The sequence below is a fragment of the Halichoerus grypus genome, chromosome 2 (genome assembly GCF_964656455.1).
Source record: "Halichoerus grypus chromosome 2, mHalGry1.hap1.1, whole genome shotgun sequence".
NCBI lineage: Eukaryota > Metazoa > Chordata > Mammalia > Carnivora > Phocidae > Halichoerus > Halichoerus grypus.
This window is the reverse complement of record NC_135713.1, coordinates 150,290,557-150,310,869: the sequence shown is the minus strand read 5'-3', so window position 1 is coordinate 150,310,869 and position 20,313 is coordinate 150,290,557. Positions and strand designations below refer to the sequence as shown.

The window sequence follows — 20,313 nt, the reverse complement described above, 5'->3', positions numbered from 1 at the left end:
GGGTGGCCTGTCCCTTGTCCTCGTCCGACCCAGCAGGCTCTGCTGGACGAGGCTGCGGCCTGGCCCCTCATGTGTGCGGGGCCGGATCCAGCCCTGAGACCTTGCACCGGAGGCCGGAGCCTGGCTGAGACGTGGGAGATGCTGTAGCCCTGGAGCCAGGAGCCAGCACCACGACTGGGGGGGTGGCCCCCACTGCCCCTGCGCCGCGTCCCCGCCCCCGGCCCCCTCTCCCACCTTGCTGGCCTCCAGGTTCATCCCTGCCCCGGCACCTGAGCACCTTCCACAGACTCCGCCTGGGACATTCTTCCCCAGAGTTTTCAGTGATCTGGCTCTTCCCGTCATTCAGGCGTCAAAGTGAATATTGATCTTACTGACTAAATACCCCCTCGCCCCCCACCTCCGACACTCTTATCCCTTAACCCTTATTATGTATTTGTCCACGGTCCTTAGCACAATGGGACTGATTTTGTTTGTTGCTTGCTCGTTGTCTGTGTTCCCCACTGGGAGAGCAAGGACCCTGACTTGTTTGTCTCGCCATCCCCAGACACCCGTAACTGCTAACACAGAGCGGGCGCGCAGCCGTGTCTGCGGTGTGAATGAATGCATGCATGAATGAATGATCAGGATGGATTTCAGGACCCTGCGCTCCACGTCAGCCCGCAGGGGATTGGCTGGTACTGAGCAGGGGGAGGCTCGGCGAGGCCTCGGTGGCCCCTGGCGCTCTGACGCTCCTTCTCACAGGTGACACGCCGCCTGTCCCCAAGGCCCTGCTGCATTTCCACCGCCCCAGGAGCCCTGCCCAGGCCGCCCCGCCCCCGAGCCCGCCTCCTGGGTGTTCCCACGCCTGACAGACCCATGTGACTGCCCCCGTGTCGGAATGCACATCAAGGGCAGGGACCACCATAAAGCCCCTTTGTGTCCTGTGAGGAGGCATGGACCGAACGAACAAGGTTCGGTTTGTCCGGACACGGGCTCCGTCACCCCATGTTCCTGGCCCCCGGAAGGCAGGGCACGAGTGGGGCAGGCACGAGGGGAGCAGCTTCTCCAGAGCACGATTCCGGGCACAGTAGGGAAGGGCACACAGACTCAGAATAAAGACAGAACTGTTGGAGGGTACGTGTTCATTCATGCCCCTCTGGCTCCCCTTGGGGTCCCCACGCGGCGCCAGGACCCAGGGAAGACAGGGCTGCAGGATTCAGACTCACATCGGTGCCCGCTGTGGGGGGTGGGCCACGAGGGGTCCCCCCGTCCTTCCTCCCCTCGCGTTCAGTCCCTGATGAATTGCTTTCGCCCCGTGATGCTCCAGCCGTGAGTCCAGACTTCAGCTGGCTCACGCAGATGGCTGCACTTGGAAACTGCAAGACACTGCAGAGCCTTCAGAATCACTTTATCCCCTTTCTTAACCCAGGACCCAGCTCCACCGTGTCTGCTCCGGTTTGGCTTCCAGAGGTGTGACGTTGGAATGACTCGGCGGGCATCACCCGGCCTCTCTGGGGCCCCCAGAGTGGGCTGGCCAGGTGGGCAGGCGTGTCCCCACCAGGCTGAGGTCTGCGGCTTAGGCTCCTTGGTTAGAGCGCTCCAGACAGGGAGCGGCGGGGCAGATCCTTTGGGAAGACAGGAGTGTTTGTATGTCTAGTAGGGCTTCGGGGACCACGGTTCACTGGCAAGGGTGGGGCCGTGCAAACATCCCGGCAGCTGCTTCACGTAATTATTAATTTTCATATGGAGATAGTTTTATTTTCTGCTTGTTTGCACATATTGCAAGGATCCCTAAATGTGATTATACAGTCTACATAGTCCCTATCTAAAAAAATACACCCATGGCAGGCACACCGTAGTGCGTTGGACATAAGGGATCACGTGGCACCCATCATCTCTTACGTGCAAATCTGTCACGTCTCCTCTGAGTTCTTGACTTCCACGCGTTTCCAGCAGCGGAATTACCGCGAAAAAAGGGGTGAGCATTTTAACAGCTCTGGAGCTGTATTGCTCGGTTTCTTGCCTAAAAGGCTGTGCTAATTGATGGGGCCCCTGGCGGAGTGTTTAAGGGTGAGACGTTATCATTTCCTCAGCGTGTGCTAATTTAGGAGGTGCAAACGGCTGGCCAGGCTGCTCTCCCGCGCGCTTCCCCATTACAGCGGGGTGTCCGCGGCTGGCCTGCTCTCTGTCACCCGCTCCTGGCGGGGGCTTCTTCCGTGTGCCAGGCACTGGGTCCGTCCGTCCCGCTGCACCTCCTGGCCTCTCAGCTTCCGAATCCCGTCCGTCTGCAGTGCCTAACAGGGCGGGCACATGGCTGGTTCGCGGAAGTCCCGCACACACCAGCCCTGCTACCGGCTAGACCCGGACACTGGCCCTGGCCTCTGCGGACTCCCTCCCCGTCTCATCTCTGCAGGAGGCCTCATCTGCGCTGACCTCCCGAGAAGTGGCTGGGAGTGACCCGGCTGTCCCTCAGGGACCCTTGCCACGGCTTGCCAGATGGGCCCGCGTGTCCTGGCAGCTGGGGATGTGTGGTCTAACGGAGCCAGTGAGTGGGGTCCCCAGAGCCCAGAGGTGTGGACAGCAGAGGGGCCCCCAGCCGGTCTTCCTGCTCCAGTGAGCCCCTTGCCTAAAGCAGCAGGAGAACTCAGCTCTCAGGCAGAGAGCCCGCTTGGCCCTGGCTGGGCCGGGGGTCACTGGTGCTCCACATGCGGGGGGCAGGGGGGGCGGGACGGAGCAGGGCTGGTGGCTGCCCCACTTGCAGGGGCACTGACGGTCTTGGGAAGATTTCAGAAAGACAGGTGATCTCCACGGACACATTTGGTGAAGCCCCACGGTGGGCAAATGTCTGATTCCAGGCACTGGACCCGTTGCTGCTGGTCGCCGGGGCAAGGAGCCTCGGGAGCCCCGGTCCCTGGGGTCACCTCGCAGAACCCACAGACGGCTCTTTAAAAGCCAGACGGCAATCCAGACGGCAAGTCCTACCCTCTCATTGTACGTAATACTTTTAACGCCCTGCTCTTTTAAGGTTATTGTTAAACTTGATACAAAATATTTGGAAACTACAGGAAGCAATAGAAATGAAATTCAATCCTACAAATTCTCCGGTGATCACCGCTATTATATGTCCACGCACACTCCCTCCTCCTCATGACCACCGACAGCCGTGCGGGAGCGGAACCACAAATCCAGCAGCTGCCCGGGCTCGCACGCCGCTCGGCAGACGTGGGGTGGGCGCTGAGCCCACGCCTGCACTGACCACGCGAGCGGCTGTGGGCCGCGGGCAGTAGGGAACAGCGGGGGGTGGGGAGGCCTCCCGCCGCGCCCCGCTCACTGAGCAAGGGCCGTTTTTACGGGCTACACGTCGGGCAAACCGGGTGCCAACCGCCCAAGACTCCACTTCCAATCCAGCAAATAAGAGAGAGGACAGTGTGGATTACGTTATATTTAAAACAAGCCCACACAATGCCTGTAATTTCTCATTCTGACTCCGTGATTATAGCCCAGGACCGGCTGGATCATAGTTATCCCCACCCCGACCCGCTGTTGGGACACATCGAATTAAAGGCTTTGCTGCTCCTCAGGATTCTATTTTGAACGCCAAGCCCTGGCAGGTAGCGGGCCTTTCACGGGGCCGGTCTTGTTGCAGCTCCTTCCAGGCGGCCTGCACGAAGGCCAGGTCAGCACCGGCTTTGGGGAAGACCCCCGACGCTCGTGAGCCACTGGGCCCGAGCCAGGGCCCTGGAGAGCTGAGCGGGGCACTGCCGCCCTCGGTCAAGCTGATCTCAGCCTCTGCCCTCTCGAAGGTTCCTGAAGGCTGCTGTACCTCCGGCCCTGACCGGGGTCCCGGTGTCAGAGAGGACCGTGGTCACAGACAGGCTGGCATCTCCTAGAGGGGCCCCATTCAGAAAAGAGGAGAAAAAACTCAAAGGAGCACTAAGGGGCCAGGTTTACACACACAGCCCCTGGGACTCCCAGCGGGCTGCACCCCTCCCTGCCCCGGGACCCACCCGGGGAGCACCACGTGTCAGCCCCACAAAGACACCTCCGATGGAGCACGAGTGGGAGCGGGGCCCTGCTCGCAGACCCGCGGCTGCACCCCCCTCCCTCCGCGTGGCCCCCCAACCGTCCCGCGTCCCGGTCACCCTGCGGGAGACAGAATAGCTCCCATTTGTCAACCGAAGGACTGGCCCTGCACGTGCACACCTTGTCCACTCGCATCTCCCAGCCAGGAAGGAGCAACTAGTTATCACAATAAGGCAGACACAAGGCAGGGGAGCCCAGAGAGACCTGTGGGCGCTGGAAGCCGGTTGTCCGAGCGCCCCCCCCCCCAGCTGACCACACCACTCATCCACAGGCGGCTGACCTGAAACCACCTGTCCTCCTCCTGGCTGCCACTTGGTGGTCCCATGGCCAGGCAGCTCGCAAGCACATGGGCCTAAGCCCAATGCCGCACCTGTCCTCCACGCACCTGTCCTGCAGCACACAGCTCACCTCGCCTCCGCCAAGCCCCAGGACGAGCCAGCCGGTGAACGGACGGCTCCCCTCTCCCGCCCTGCACCCGTCTCACACACACTCCTCTTTTAATGTCAGCCCTTCTCATGGTTCACGTGACTGACCTACCAGAATTCCCAGGGCAGGGTCTCCTTCTGTCTCTTTATCACTGGTTTGAAATCTGGCAGATGCTTACTGTTTGTGAAAGGAAGGAAGGAAGGAAGGAAGGAAGGAAGGAAGGAAGGAAGGAAGGAAGGAAGGGAGAGGAAGGAAGGAAGGAAAGAAGGAAGGGAGAGGAAGGAAGGAAAGGAGAGAGGAAGGAAGGAAGAGAGGAAGGAAGGAAGAGAGAGGAAGGAAGGAAGGAAAAGAGAGGAAGGAAGGAAGAGAGAGGAAGGAAGGAAAAGAGAGGAAGGAAGGAAGAGAGAGGAAGGAAGGAAAGGAGAAAGGAAGGAAGGAAGAGAGGAAGGAAGGAAGAGAGGAAGGAAGGAAGGAAGGAAGGGAGAAAGGAAGGAAGGAAGGAAGGAAGGAAGAGAGAGGAAGGACGGAAGGAAGGCAGGGAGAGAGGGAGGGAGGGAGGAAGGGAGGGAGGGAGGAAGGGAGGGAGAGAGAAAGGAAGGAAGGGAGAAAAGAAGGAAGAGAAGGAAGGAAGGAAGAGGAAGGAAGGAAGGAAGAGGAAGGAAGGAAGGAAGAGGAAGGAAGGAAGGGAGGAAGGAAGGAAGGGAGAAAGGAAGGAAGAAAGGATGGAAGGAAGAGAGGAAGGAAGGAAGAAAGGAAGGAAGGAAGGGAGAGAGGAAGGAAGGGAGAGAGGGAGGGAGGGAGGGAGGGAGAAAGGAAGGAAGGAAGGGAGAGAGGGAAGGAGGGAGGGAGGAAGGAAGGAAGGAAGGAAAAGAGGAAGGAAGGAAGGGAGAGAGGGAGGGAGGGAGAGAGAAAGGAAGGAAGGAAGGAAGGAAGGGAGAAAGGAAGGAAGGAAGGGAGAGAAAGAAAGAAGGAGAATCTGCAAAATTACTCATCCTTCAAAACTCTGCTGATTCACACAGACTGAGTGAACAGGTCCCCTCCCTCCCAGTCTGCCGGAGGGCTGTTTCCTTGGGTCCACCCTGGAGGACAGGAACAGAGCCTGATTCCTCCCTGTGACCCCATCTCTCAGGCATCGAGCAGGGGCCAGTCAATGTGGAACTGAATTGTTCCTTGCTTCGGAGACCCAGATTAAGGGCAGCATGACCTGAGCCAGCCAGCGGCCCAGGTCACCAGGCTGAAACCACCAAGAGCTGGCATGCCAGTGAGGGTTGCTAAGAATGGGAGCACTGAAATAAATCCTAACTTTAAAAAAGAAACACACCCCAAAGGTGTTCTATTTATATGAAAATCAGCTCCATTTTTAGGTAGCTGCCCTCCTGCCTCACCTCCCCAAGGTGGGCCCTGCCCTCCCACAGGTCCCCTCCACACCCCACCCCATAATCAGGGCTCTACCTGCCCTCATCCTCTCCACTGATTTCTCTCTGGGGTTTCCCTGGATTGTAGGGTGTGAGCTTCCAGACGCCCGAGGCCTGTCTCCTGCCTGGCCCCAGAGTCTCTCCCTCCCTTCCTCTCCGCCCCTTCCTCCCCCACTCCCTTCCTCCCCAACCTGCCCTTCTAATCCCTTCTAATCCGGAGTTCTCAAAGAGCAGGCCAGAGTCAGGGCCCTGGGTCCTGGGGGTGGGGGAGGGGCAGACCAGAGTCAGGGCCCTGGGTCCTGGGGGTGGGGGTGGGGCAGACCAGAGTCAGGGCCCTGGGTGCTGGGGGTGGGGGTGGGGCAGGCCAGAGTCAGGGCCCTGGGTGCTGGGGGTGGGGGTGTGGGTGGGGGTGGGGCAGGCCAGAGTCAGGGCCCTGGGTCCTGGGGGTGGGGGTGTGGGTGGGGGTGGGCAGGCCAGAGTCAGGGCCCTGGGTCCTGGGGGTGGGGGAGGGGCAGACCAGAGTCAGGGCCCTGGGTCCTGGGGGGGAGGGGCAGGGCAGGGAGTCCATCTGTGACTCGGCGGCCCCTTACCTTAGCCACAGCAGAGCAGTGTGGGGGGCTGGGTGCACAGGAGCCGGGTCTCTGTTAGGCCAGCAGGACCCCCTCCCCCCTTTCAGACAACTCCAGTCCACGCGGGGCAGTGAAGAGTGGGCCTTCAGAGTCAGAACCATGTCCGGGTTGGCTCCTCTGGGGCACCCAGCCCCCTCCCCCTCCTCAACCTCTCCCAGCCTCAGAACCCCCACTGGCCAGACGGAGACCCCGCGTGTGTGAGGGTCACACCAGGCAGCAGGCAGAGCACGGGGGGCCACTGCCCTCGGGATGTGGGGTTGCGTGTGCTCCCCGAGGCCCCTGGCCGTCCAGCCCTTCCACAAGCCCTCACCCCTGCACCAGGGCCTCAGCCCAGAGCACCACGGGGGCCGAGGGTGCTCCCTGCACCCCCATGGGAGGCCTGATGGGCCCGGGGTCCCAGGGGTCCCCCACCAACCCGGTAGCTTCCCCAGCCGCAAGCCGGGTTCTAGGAAGGGCCTGGGCAAACCCGTGGTGGGCGCTGGGCCACCCTCCCAGCTCAGGCTCGGGGCTGTGGCCAGCGCCCCGCTCACCACAGTGGTACTTCCCCGAGAGCCAGGCCCCGCCGCAGGGACAGTAAGCTGAGAAGCCCTGTAGCTATAAATGTCAAGTGGTCAACCGCGGACGCCGCAGAGCCCGCCGTGGGCAGGAGGCTCCAGGCCCTGGAAGCCGGCCTCCCAGCTCTCAGTCTGCCAAGGCCGCTGGGGCCCTGGAGGGAAGTCCCAGGCCCAGGGGAAGGCCCGGCTGGGGGCAGGACAGACAGGACACAGTGCAGCCCTGGGTGGGCCCCTGTCGGGCCTCCCACCCCCACCCCGGAGTATCAGCTTGTTTTATGTCATCTTTTCGGAGCTTTGTGCTTCAGTGGGTCTTATCCCTGCCTGGGGTGGCCCCAGGTCACAGCTTCAGACCCATCTGGAGCTGCCTTGGGCATGGTCAGGGTGACCTCGGCTGAGCCTGGGGCCCGTGTGGTCCTGACCGGGTCCTCCCAGGAATAGCCAAGCAAGAGGTCCAGGAGACGCCGCAATGACGACCCAAAACTCTCAGAACTGTGGAAAGGTCCTTGTGCCCCTCACAGGCCAGGGTCCACCCCGGGAGCAGGGGCCAGCGCCCCGCTGTGGCCGTGCCCGGCCTCCCCCCCACTCCCACCCGGCAGACCTGGGCAGGCATGCAGCACCCGGTGGGGGACAGGGTCCAGTGGAAACAGAGAAAGGGAAAGTGGGGCTCTCCTCTAACACCCCTACCCCACTGGACGGTCTGGTCTGTCCCTAGCACCAGCCCCTCTGCCAGTAGGCTAGGGAACCGGCCGAGAAAGCAAAGGTCACTCCTGGGCCTGTCACTGCCCCGCAGGGAGTCAGAGATGAGCCCCTAGGTCTCTGGAGGGGCCCCGTGCTGGGACCTGAGCAACCTCTCTTCCCTGTCCCTTGGCTGGAGGCCCTCAGGGAGGATGTGGAGATGCACAGCTGGGAGGGTCTCTCAGCCACGTCCCCCACCCCCAGACTTGAGGGAGAGCCGGGGACAGAGGCAGCTTGGGGCTCCCAGACACAGTGAAGTCGCTGGGGCCTGGCCCTGCGCCCTGGGAGGGGGTGGTGCAGCTGCCCAAGGGCACTGACCAGGAAATAAAAACCAGGCTGGACAGATGTTTACTGCAAAAAACATTCAGCGTTTCTTATTTACAGTGGACTTCACACCGCACAGGAGGGCACGGAAGGACGCTTTAATACGCGGAAAAATGCCATCTTGTTGTGTAGAATGAATTGTAGTCATTTCTCGTCTAATCTCATCTACAAACCTACTCTGACCTATTCATTTATCCATGTTTTTAAGATTTTATTTATTTATCTGACAGAGAGAGAGAGCACAAGCAGGGGGAGCGGCAGAGGGAGACGGAGAAGCAGACTCCCTGCAGAGCAGGGACCCCGATGGGGGCTCGATCCCAGGACCCCGGGATCATGACCTGAACTGAAGGTTCAGCGCCCCTCATTTATCCAATTTAAAAGCAAAACTAACTATTGAATGAAAAGAACCCCAACAAGTCAGCCCCCACTACACCCCAGATGTGGTCTAGGCACAGGGGTACAGGTCAACAGTCAAAACCCCACTGTCCTCGTGAGGCTCACCCTGCTGAAGGTGGGGCAGAGACAGACGGAAGAGAGAACTTGAGGACAGAATTCTATCAAATGCTGGAGGATGAACAGAGCCCCAGGGAGTGGGGCAGGGGTGTACCCCGCGGGCTCTGGGAGCAGCGAGGAGTCCGGCTGAGTCCACAGTTCCAGACACTTGGCACCGCATGGAGCCGTGGTTCATTGTCACGGTGGGGGTGGGGGTGCGGGGTTGCTCTGGGCCTCCAGTGAATAGAAGCCAAGACGCTGCTGAATACCCCACAGGGCACAGAACAGCTCCCTACAGCAAAGAATTGTTTTGGCCCCAAACACCAACAGTGCAGAGGCCAAGAAACCCTGCAGAGGGAGGGAGAGCGGTAGGAGAGATGGCCGGAGAGGTAAATGCTGGCCAGGTTGTTTTTGGAACTAGAAGCTGATTCGGAAATTCTTATGAAAAGTTTGTGAGAATCGCTAGGGCGGGGGTTGGGGGGAGATTATGAAGAAGAATAGAGAGTAACTAGCTTCTTAACATACACTATAAATATTCCTATGCCAAATGACTAGTTTCCTTAATATATAAAGAGCTCTTACAAATGAATAAGAAAAAGGCTTTTTAAAAAACTCTTGAAAAAAAGTGGGGAAGAGGGAGTTCACCAAAAAAAGAGACACAAATGGGTTATAAATATGTGAAAAAAAAATTGATGTTGCTTATTCTATGTAATTTAAGGAAATGGGATGAAAATCATGAGATAGTATTTCTCAAGTGTCAGATTGGCAAAGATTGAGAAGTTTGATCATACACAGAGTTGCTCAGATGTGCGAGAATAAGGCCTCGTGCACAGTTTTCGGGAATAAGTACTGGCCAGGCCTCTTTGGAAAGCACCTGGGGAGCATCTGTCCCAGGCTTAAGTACACACAGCCTTTCATCCAGCCCACCCTTCAGGAAAGTGCTCTCCCCACGTAGGTTCACACAGATGTAAGTAGGGACACGTTTATTACAGTGTTAGGGAAACACTGGCAGGGACCCATCAGTACGGGCTTGTTTCTTAGCTGGGCTCACGATGGAATACGACGCAGCTTCCAAGAAGGCTGGGGCTTACTCCCGGCCACGCACCAGAGAGAGACGAAAATACATGTCCACAAACAGGCTCGTGCAGAGAGCTTAACAGCTTTATTCACGATAGCCCCAAACTGGGACACCCCGAAGGTCAAACCAACCGTGGCCTATTCACACCACAGAGCACCACTCATCAACAATAACAAAGGAATGAATATCAGAAGTGTTTTGTTCAGCAAATATGTCGGACACGAACAAGTATGTACATTACGTTCCATTTGTATGAAGGTCAAGGAGCAAAATGGGCCCGTGCCTGGGGGGAGGGGCAGGGTACTGGAAGGGGGAGTGTCGTTTACAAGGTGCATGCAGGTGTCTAAAACACCGAACGGTACACTCAAGATCTGTGCAATTCGCCGAATTTCATGTTACCTCAATTTAAAACAAAATCAACTATTGAGTGAAAAGATAGTCACAATTAATAGGTCCTGAAATGGAATGATCTCCAAATAAATTAAGGGGAGGGGTAGAAACGAGGACAGACGCTACGTGGGGATGCTCCCCCGTGTGATGAAGCGGACGTGCGTCTACGGCAGAAGCTTATATATAGGGGATGTTTTTGGAAGGTCGTGGGAGACACTGTGAGCAAACTCCCTCCTGGGTGGGGGCGGTGGGAGGCCTCGAGGTCTGTGCCGGAGGGACACCTCTCAACCCTGTTTTGCACTGTGGGGGTTCTTGTATGGGTTTGATGTTAACTTCTTAAAGGCAAAAACTAGCCAAGCTTTCCCGATTGGATAACAGGATTCTGAGACTGAATTCTGGTATTTCTCGACCCTCGTTCGAGAGCCAGAAGCAGGTGCCGGACGGCAGCCAGCCAGGGGCAGCCTGCGTCTCCAAGGATGGATGTGGGCGTTCGGACAAGCGGACCAGGGAAGCGAGAACCCAAATCCTGAGTCCGGACATCAAGAGAAATAAAACTGAATATCTGAATGCAAGGGTTTCAGACCCTGATGACAAGATTTCCATCGAAGGACGTGGAAACCCTTCCCGTGATGTGGAGGAGTGATCTTAGAGGAACTTTATTTGTTTTTATTTTTATTTTGAAAAGAAGCTTCCCTGGTAGTTTGGGAGACACAGCTTTTAAGAGGCTGTGGGACCAGAGGGAGGGAGCATATTGAAGACGCAGTTCGGAGCCAAGAGGAGGACTGTCTCATGCAGCTTTTAACCAGACGGTCCCGCATTTCGTCTTTATTTCTACGAGCAAGGACATGCCCGTATTCATTTTGAGGACCGGACCTGCTGCTGAGCTCCTTCCCAGCTCGGGGCCCAGAGCAGACCTCTTGCTGTCCGTTAGTGGCCAGCGTGGGAGGCATGATGGGAGGAGGGACCCGCTCACTGGCCCTGCCGAGGAGGGAGCCTCGAATCTTTCCCTAAGCAAGGTCTCAGCTCTGCGGGACAGGGAAACACCCCAGTTCTGGGGTCGTGGATGAAGACCTCTGCAAGGCATGGGGCCCTGCTGGGGTCGAAAGTCACTGGTGCCCAGTTCGGACAGCAGTCCTGGTCAGGATTGTGTGCTCAGCGAAACTCGGGCCCAGATGTCTGATCCAGGGGCTAAGAAGAGAGGACAGGAGTCTGGGGCAGAACCTCGTTACAAAATGTCAGAGGCAAAATGTCGACGGGGAAGAGGTCTGAGAGGACTTCCAGCAAATGGCGAAGACCAGAGGAGGGCCAAGTAACAGACTCCAGGCCAAGCCCACGTGGGGCGGGGGGCCATGCTGCAGCAGCCCCAGACAGGGGCCCCTTCCTGATGGAAACTGAGGCCCAGAGAGGAGCCTGGAGGGAGGGCAGCCCCTGAAAGGCTCAGAGTACAGACCCTGTTCATCACCAACCTACAGCACCCCCACTGTTTTCCTGCCAGAACCCAGACTTTGTGGCAGGTGCAAACCTCCCGGTTTAAGGAAACGCAGGCCCATTCCCAGAGCCCAGCAGATGAGTCCTGATTGGTCTCGTGATATGCTGACGACGCTCGATGCTCGGATTAGCCTTTGTCAACGCCTGAGTGGGGCTGTTACACGCGGAGGGCAGGCTGCCGGCCTCCCGAGAAAGGGGAGGACGCAGCAGGCCCCGTCCCGCCCCTTCCTCCTGCCTGCAGGGCACACGCATGTGTGCGGCATGCACGAGGCTCGGCGCGGCCGTGAAGGCGTGGTGCGCTCAGGAGCCCTGCGGCCCCAGCAGCCGCGTCCCTCCGACTCCCTGTCCCGTCGACATTGAACGCCCGCCTGGTTCATGCTGCCGTCACCTGCAGCCAAACGTAGTCCTGATCGGCCCTAAACTCCAGAGCAGCTCCGGCTTCAGAAGTTGTGCAGCATCAGCCTGTGGTCAGAGTCCTCGGCCCAGGGGCCCGCTCTCCGGAAGCCCCCGGCCAGCTTGCTGCTAGCCGGGTGGAGCCCCACACCTCCCCCCGCCGCAGCCTGGCCACCCTGGATGGCCCTGGTGACCTCCCTCACGACCCCTGGGTGTGCACCGACCGGCCGCACGGATCGCTCACTCCTTCCTGGCCGCACACACGGGGGCCTGCTCTGGGTCAGCCAGCGTCCTGGAGCTGGACCAGCAGGCAGCGCAGGTCCCCGGGGCCACCCTCAGTCGTCCACGGCAGGAGTGGCCCGGCTTGCCCTGGAGGGGACGGGCAGCCAGCCTCGCGCTCTCTCCAGCTAGACGCCCCCCGCTGTCCTGAGCCCGCCTCTGAGGAAGCAGCTCGCGTGAAACTGTCCCCTGAGCAGGCAGGCCGTGGGGTGGACGTGCTCACCGTTCCCTGCAGGCCCCTGGGGGACCAAGGCCCTTAACGGCTAGATGAGGAGCAATGGACACGATGGTGGAAGGTCCGGTTGGGGCCCTAACTGCCACTAACTTAATACACAACTTTGGACACACGACTTGGCCCCTTGGAGCCTCGGAGTCCTCGGGAGACAACTGAGGGTGACAACACTAGCCTATCTCACGGGGCCGCAGCAAGGACCCAGGGAGAGAGCCGGCAGGAGCGCCAGGGACGGGAGGGGGGTGGCGAGGCCGCTGCCAGGGTAGAAAGCTGGAGCCAGCGCCCCTCCCCGTGGAAGACACGTGGGGCCGTCAGGAACCATCCCACCCCAGGAGCCAGAGACACCCTGGTCCTCGAGGGGACATCCCTGTCCTCAAGAGTGTTTTCTTGAGTTCCCGACCTTCTCCTGCCCTGAACGATGCCGTCAATGAACCTAAAAGGAGGGTGGTGGGTGGGGCTGGGTGTCTGTCACGTCGCTGTCACAGGGTCCCCGTGGCCGCTCAGCAAGCGTTGCCCCGGCATCCTCAGATGCTCAGGGGCCACCGAGCACGGCTTGTTCTCAGCAAGCTTGGCTGCCACCAAGCACGGCTGCAAAGGCCGGTCAGCAAAGGGGCACTCACGCTCTGCCGTGACCAGCTCTGACGGGCCCCTGCTCCCGGCTGGTAATAGCCGTGTCCACTCTGCGCCTGCAGGTGGCAGAAGCCCCAGATACCCACTGGGGGCCCCCAAGGAGCCATCGCTGCCCGTATTTGGAGTGTGACCCCAGCTGTGTGGTGTGACCGGAGAAGCCGAGCCGCCCGGGAGAAGCGGGTGCGCTGGAGGGCCCCGGCCAGGGGGTCCAAGCATACGTCGGCCCACAACAAAGGGGGTGTGTGGGAGGACAGCGAAGGGGTCCAGATTGTCTGCTGAGACGGAGCAAGGTAAGGAGCAGAGCAGGTTGGGCAGCAGCCGTGGGCCAGGGCGGCCGGAAGTTCTCGCCCAAATTCCTCATCCTTCAGTGGTGGCACCGTTCTCCCCGTGGTCCCAGGAGGCTCTGATCTCAGTGGCGGGAAGCTGCCCGGGATCAGACATCGTGTCCCTGGGTGAGGTTGTCCCTTCAGGTAACAGGAGAGCCCGGAGGCAGCCGAGGCGAGCTGCAGGAGGCCCACGCTCTCCTGCGTCCCAAGCTGGGATCTGATCCCCACCTCGATGACCCTGGGACTAAGCGAGTGGACACCAGAGCCCAGCTTGCGGCCAGCTGGCGGCCTGCGTCCTGGTCCCTCTGCAGCCCACCTGTCCCAGAAGGGAGGGCAGGTCCCCCGGGAAAAACAGACGCCCTGGTGTCTCCGGAGGCTCCCTCCACTTCCGCCCAGCAGCTGCCCGTTCCTGGCTCTGAACCTGGGCCTGGCTGGGTCTCCGTGGGGGTGTGGGCATCACTTTGGGATCACTTTGGGGGGTGAACCCCAAAACTCTGCTGCAAGGTGTGCTGGAAGGCTTGGGGGTCCTCAGGAGGGCGGGCGGTGTGCAGCTGTCCCTAAGTCTCGATATTCGTCACATTAGCCCAGTCAGGGAAATGATCCAAGTCAAATATGACCCGTCCCCAGGTGTTGACTGCCAGAAACACACAGAAGACTCCAATTATGTTCATCATGAGTCCTGTTTTCACCTGGGGGAAAAACACGGTCAGAGTCAGCACCCCCTGGGTGGGCCGGGCTGTCTGAACAAGGGCGACGGGACACCGGGAGTCCTGATGCCCAGCAGAGGCTCTGCAATAACTAAGCCTCCGTTTCTGGCTTCCCCTCCCCTCACAGGTGACGAGACACAGCAGAAGAGAGGGGGTCCTTCTTTGTCCACATTGTTCCCAGGACATCACCTGCTCCCAGGCCGTGGTCTCTCTCTCTCTCTCTCTCTCTCTCTCTTCTCTCTCTCTCTCTCCCCTTCCCGACTGGTGTCACAGTTCTTGCTAGTTTGCAAAGCCCATCCTGGCCACGTGGGACCCCGCCCTCACCCCTTCCAAGGGCTCGGCGAGGGCTCCCCAGGTGGGAGCTTCCGGAACCCACCTCTCAGCTCTGGGAGACAGAACGGTCTATGAAATTTGAGACCATTTCCAAAGAGAAGCAAAGCTGCATATAAATGCAAATGAAGAGTACAGGACTGGACACATCCTACGACGTCACACGTCAGTAAGAAAGGGGGCGTCCAGCCTCACGACAGAACGTCACAGCTGGTGGAGCAATAGAAGTCTGCGTTACCATGTCAGAAACCTTGAGGTGTCCGTAGGCAAACACGATGGCGTTAGGCGGGGTGGCCGCCGGTAACATGAAGGCAAAGGACGCGCTCAGCGTGCAGGGGAGCATGACGCACAGCGGGTTGAGGCCGATGGAACGGGACTGGGGAGACACAGCACTGCAAGGTCACAGAGGCACAAGACAAAGGCTCCCGGACCCTCTTCCTGACAAGCATTCCCCTAACGCCCTGGGTGCATTCCCAGCCCCGTGCCCTTTGTCCCACTGGCCCCTCTACCGTTTGCCATGGGTCTGGATAACAACTGTGCTGGACTGAGGGCTGACCTCAGAGCTCCCTCCCGGGGAGGCCTTTCTGAACCCCCTTGTTCATTCAGCATGTATGTCTTGGCCACCAGCTGTGCCAGAGACCACGCTGGGCACTTAGACGGCACTGAACCTTGGGGTGTCCCCGCGGACCCACCCCCTGCACCTGTCTGTCCTGCCCCAGATCTAGAAGGCCCACATCTTCTTGCCTGTGGATGCACCTGTTCTTACACACACTGGGGACCGTTTTGCATATGGAATTTGGTATCCATCTTTTTTTACTCTACAGCCTAAAATTCAGCCACTTCTAGCCGCCCCTACTGCAGAGTAGACACTCATTAAATGTCTGTTGAATGAATGAATGAATGGTATAATTCACGATATGTTCCGACCTCTATCAAAATTCACAATCCACCGTGCAGATGTACACACACATGAGGACAGATGCACGCACGACATTCTATCAGCAAAACACTCAGGAGACAGACTCATCGATACGCCGACCGCCACAGAAGCAGGTGGTTCAATAAAACATATATATGCAAACAACGGGGCGGCTCTCGGCTGTGTCTAATCTGCTAGCACGGGAAGATCCCTGATAGATGGTTAGAGGAAAACATGAAGGTGCAAAACGGGACCATACAGTGATGCCATCTGTCTAAAAAGAACGTGTGCGTGTGTGTGTGTGTGTGTGTGTGTAATACGTCCAGAAAGATACCCAAGACATTAATAACAGAAGTTGTCTCTCGGCGGGAGGCTGGAGGGTCAGGGTCTGTGCACCCTCTGGGGTTAATGGACATTATATGTATGATGTTTTGTGTGTATGTTTTCAACTTCAAATGCCCTTCAAAACTGTGATTTCCCCCCAGTGCCTAATGGCTCTATCCCCTCCTGCTATGAAAACATGTTTGTAACAAACAGTTCTGTAATATAGGCTTGTGAGCACCCCTGACGATCTTCCTAAGATTCATTCCCAGACATGAAATTGCTGAGTCCAAGGGCAGGAGCAGGCTTCAGGTTACCGGTCCTGTGGGTAAACAGGTCTCTGGAAAAGTTGCACCCAGGCTCACGCCCTCTGGGAGTGGCTCAGAGGCCCAGGCAGGGCCTGTCTGTTTCCTGACCCCCCCCCCTTCAACCTGGCCCTGGGTAAGCATGGCATAGGCACCCCCACGTGCCTCTGTGACCCAGCCGGGGTGGGGGGTCACCGCCTGCCCCTCGCCCGCAGGTGGATGCTGAAGCAGGAGCTCCAGCGGCCTCAGACGTAGCTGTGGGCTTCTGGTTCTAGAAAAGCCTGTTTTCCAAGGGCCTGGCCACGCCCTCAGGGGAAAACCCCCATTTGTCTGGCTCTGGGCTGGAGGTGACCAAGCCAGGCCTTTCCTGGGGGCGGGGGCCGCCACTGCTTGCCCAGCAGCCTGCTTGGGGGAGGGAGGCGCTCCAACACTTTCATCTCCACTGAGAACGGAAGGAGCAGACCATTGGACTTTACTTCCACATGCGTGGACGCGGGGCGGCCGAGTGGGAACCTACTGACTTGAATCCTGAGCCGGGACGTCTGAGAGTCTGGCTCCCGACTCCGGAGTGGCGACCACGGCCTCTCCCAGGCTTGTGGTGTCGCTCATGGAGGATTTCCATGGCCCTCCTCTTACCTGGCCCTAAGCACAGGTGAGAACTGAGGTTCCTCGTTTGAGGACCCCACAGCTTGGACTCAGGTCCTCTGACGTCCAGCCCGGGGCTCCCGCTGCACCACCCTGAGGTCGGGACCACCGTGCAGTGAGAGGCGGAAGGAAATACAAGAGATCATAGCAGCTCTTCCCCAAGCCCTGCTTCTCCTCAGTCCCAGCTCAAATCCACGCTTGCCCAAAGCACAGGACTCTAGCCTGGCACTGGGCGCCCTCACCCCGCCCACTCCTTCTGGGGCCAGCGCCCTGGGCTACTCCATCTTCCCTGAATGCCCTCTGCCTCCCACCTTCCCCAAGACCCAGTTCCCCGGGATTTCTTCCTGGTGGGCTCCAGCCAGCAGCGGCCCTGCTCGGCAGCCCTTCCACGTACCCCTACATACTCCAGACCCTCCATCACCTCCCCGGCACTGGCCCACCCCTCCTTGCTGCAAATCCTGTCTCTTCAGCTTGAGAAATAATCAGCCACATTTATACATAAGTTTTGAGTGCCTGGTTCTTGCTTTGCACTTCGGTGAGCATGGGGGATACAGAGAAGGACCTCGGAAGCGTGGTTGGGCTCTGGCCCCCGGTCTCACTGTCCCTCTATGGACCCAGGATGTGGTCATGGGTTGACGGCTTCCTGTGACATGAGGGCTAGGGGTCATCTCCCCGGCAGGTCACTTACCATGGAGGCAAAGATGGGCAGGAACAGGGTGGTGGTGGCCACATTGCTTGTGCACTCCGTGAACACGGCAACAAGCAGGGACAGGATCAAGGTAATGGCGGCAGGGTGCACAGAGTGCAAGGGCTGCATCTGCTTCCCCATCCATTCGGACAGCCCCGAGGCCTGGGAAGCACGGGAGGGCAGTCACCGAGGGCCAGGAGCAAGGCCGGTCCTTCTGCAGGGAGCTCAGCCCCTCCTGAGCTTCCGACTCTCTCCATCCTCACCCTGCTGTCTCCTAAATCTGTTTCCAGCCTGGCCAGTCTACTCACCAAATTTTGGCCCAGAGTCACACTTAACATGCCCCAGCCTGCATTCATCCTCTCTGGCCCAGAGTCTGCTCCCCGGGGCTCCCCATCCACCTGCTGTCCAACCTAGGGGGCTGGGTGCCTCCCTGGGGGCCCTGTCCCCCTTATTCCTTATGCCCACTCAGCCACCCAGTCACCCAGAACGTCTCAGCACCTCTCAGCCTCCTGTAGCTCTTGATGCTCAGGAAAGGAATCTGAGCCAGAAACTGAGGGTTTAGAGGGGGAGGGAGTCTGAGGAAGGAGAGAATGAGTTAGATGAAGATACCGAGCACTGCCTGGGTCTCCCTCAGCCCTTCCCTGCCTGGGTCTCCACCCCACACATCAGAGGGTTTCCCCACATGTAGATCTGACCAAGTCACTCCGGCCTCAACCCTTCAACAGTTTGCCCACTGAACGAAGTCCACATCCCCTATCTTGACTCTCAGTGAAGTGGCTTCTTCGAGCTGCACCAGCCTCATCTTCTGCTGCTCCTGAGCTAGATACTGCATGCTTATTCCTTCACTCAGGTGTCAAGTCTTCCTGACATGCTTTTCCAGATATGACCCTCTCTCCAGGCTGCAAAGGCCTCAGAGCAGGAACATTATCAACTTCCTCTGTCATTCCCAGGCCTGATCTAACATGGACATAATAGGAATGTCTGATGAATGAATACATGAATGAATGAATGAGAGACGATAGATGGATGGATGACTGAATGGAGAGGTGACCACATGGATGGATTTATTCATCTAAAAGATATTTATGTTCCTATTATTCACTGGTTCCATTCTAAATGCTGAAGGAATAGCAGAAACAAGATAGACCAAGTCTGTCTATGACCTTCTACTCCTGGATGGATGGATGAAGGGATGGATGGATGGACAAATGGATGGATGATGGAAGTCAGGTGGATGGATGGATGGATGGACAGGTGGAAGAATGGATGGATGGGTAGATGGATAGATAGACAGATGGATAGATGGATAGATGGATGGATGGATGGATGATGGATGGATGGATGGATAGATGGATGAATGGATGGATAGATGGACGGATGGATGAATGATGGAAGGATGGATAGATGGACAGATGAAAGATGGATGGATGGATGGAAGGATGGATGGATGGATGAAAGGATTGATGGATGGACAGATGGCAGGATGGATGGATGGATGGATGAAGGGAATGATGGATCAACAAATGGAAGGATAGATGGATGGAAGATGGGTAGAAGGATGGATGGATGGATGGAGGATAGTAGCACCTCTCTCCATCCACTTCATTTCTTCCCTATTGAGGAAGGGGGGAAGTAAGAAAGTTACATTTTGGGGTGTTTTCTCCCAAAAGCTGTTCCTCTCCTTCTGTGCTGCTATATACCTAGATAGAGGAAAATTTTTTTTAGATAGAGAAAAAAATGTTTAAATGTCAGCTATCTGAACAAAGAGTTCAGTGAGTAGAACAAAATGGTGTGGTAGAGACCTCCCAGAACAAATCAAAGCAGAGGTCATTGTCGCCAAACCCCAGAGGAGACCTCACAGCATACTCCGCCTCTCTTGGCTAACTTATTCTCCTGGTCACTTGTTCACTCATTGCTGTAATCGCTCAAAGAGCACTTTCTCTATTCCAGGTCCATCCATCCATCCATCCATCCATCTGTCCATCCACTCCTTGGTGACAAGACAGAGTCCCTGTCCTCAAGACACCTGCAGCTCTCTGGAGCAGACAGACATAGAACCAGAGCCCGCAGTGCAGGGGTGTGGGTGGAGGGACAAAGTTCTCTGACGCCCTCTTGTGCAAGAGGGGCCCTGGCAGCCTGCAGCGGGGGGCCTTACCTCACATCCTTTGGCCAGCGCGAAGCCGCCCCCCAGCAACAACACGATGCCCCACGGCACTTTCTCCTGGGTCACCTTCCAGGTCAGCAGCGCAGGGGGATAAAATGGAGTTTTCCTTTCTGAGAAGAAACCATAAAAACACACATACACAACCCAGAGCCCAATCAGGAAGCAAAAGAGATCTAATCAAGGGGAAATGAAGCCCATAAGCACAACGGGCAGCTCTCCTATCCATAAATCAGCTAAAACTCACAGTAATCACGACCCCTATTGCTGGTAAAGATGTGGTAGAAATGTCACACACTCCTGCCGGCATAGAAATTGGCACAATCTTTTTGAAAAGCAATTTGGCAACACATTTTAAGAGCCATTAAGACGTATATAACTCTGACAATAACATTGCTCCTGGAAATTTATCCTAAAGGAACACCCTCAAAGAAAAAGCTATATACGTGAAAACATACAATAATATATGTTATAATATATATGACATAATAACGAAAAATTAAAAACAGCCAGAATGTTCCATAAGAGGAGAACAGAACAGCCCCTCAACGCGATACGATGCTGTTATTGGAGAAAATAAAGTTGGAGGCTGTGTCTTTAGCAGGACGTGTGCACAGCGCAAAGACACGAAAACCCACACGCCGGAGAACCAGAATGCAAGCTCTGTGTGTGTGTGTGTGTGGACTGCAGCCGTGTATACACATGCATCCTAGCAAAGTCAGGGAGAGAGAAGTCAAAAATACACAGACGGCATTGCGGGAAACCAGGAACGTTCTTCTGCTCC

The 20,313-nt window shown here is 57.5% G+C and overlaps 1 protein-coding gene across 8 annotated transcripts in view; it reads right to left on the bottom strand.

Moving 5' to 3' along the window:
• Positions 1-20,313, bottom strand: part of SLC13A5 (solute carrier family 13 member 5) — a 37,510-nt gene that overhangs the window by 4,525 nt on the left and 12,672 nt on the right. For 2 of the 8 annotated variants that reach the window (XM_078067749.1, XM_036078369.2), the window contains exons 9-12: positions 19,524-19,642; positions 17,369-17,530; positions 14,729-14,866; positions 9,781-14,142 (exon numbers count right to left, since the gene is read on the bottom strand). In XM_078067749.1, coding sequence (XP_077923875.1) covers positions 14,011-14,142; positions 14,729-14,866; positions 17,369-17,530; positions 19,524-19,642 — 551 coding nt within the window. In that variant the 3' untranslated portion in view covers positions 9,781-14,010. Of the gene's footprint in view, positions 1-9,780; positions 14,143-14,533; positions 14,701-14,728; positions 14,883-16,671; positions 16,774-17,368; positions 17,531-19,523; positions 19,643-20,313 lie in introns of those variants that run through there. The other 6 variants (XM_036078371.2, XR_013445923.1, XM_036078372.2 and 3 more) reach the window with 6 other exon arrangements.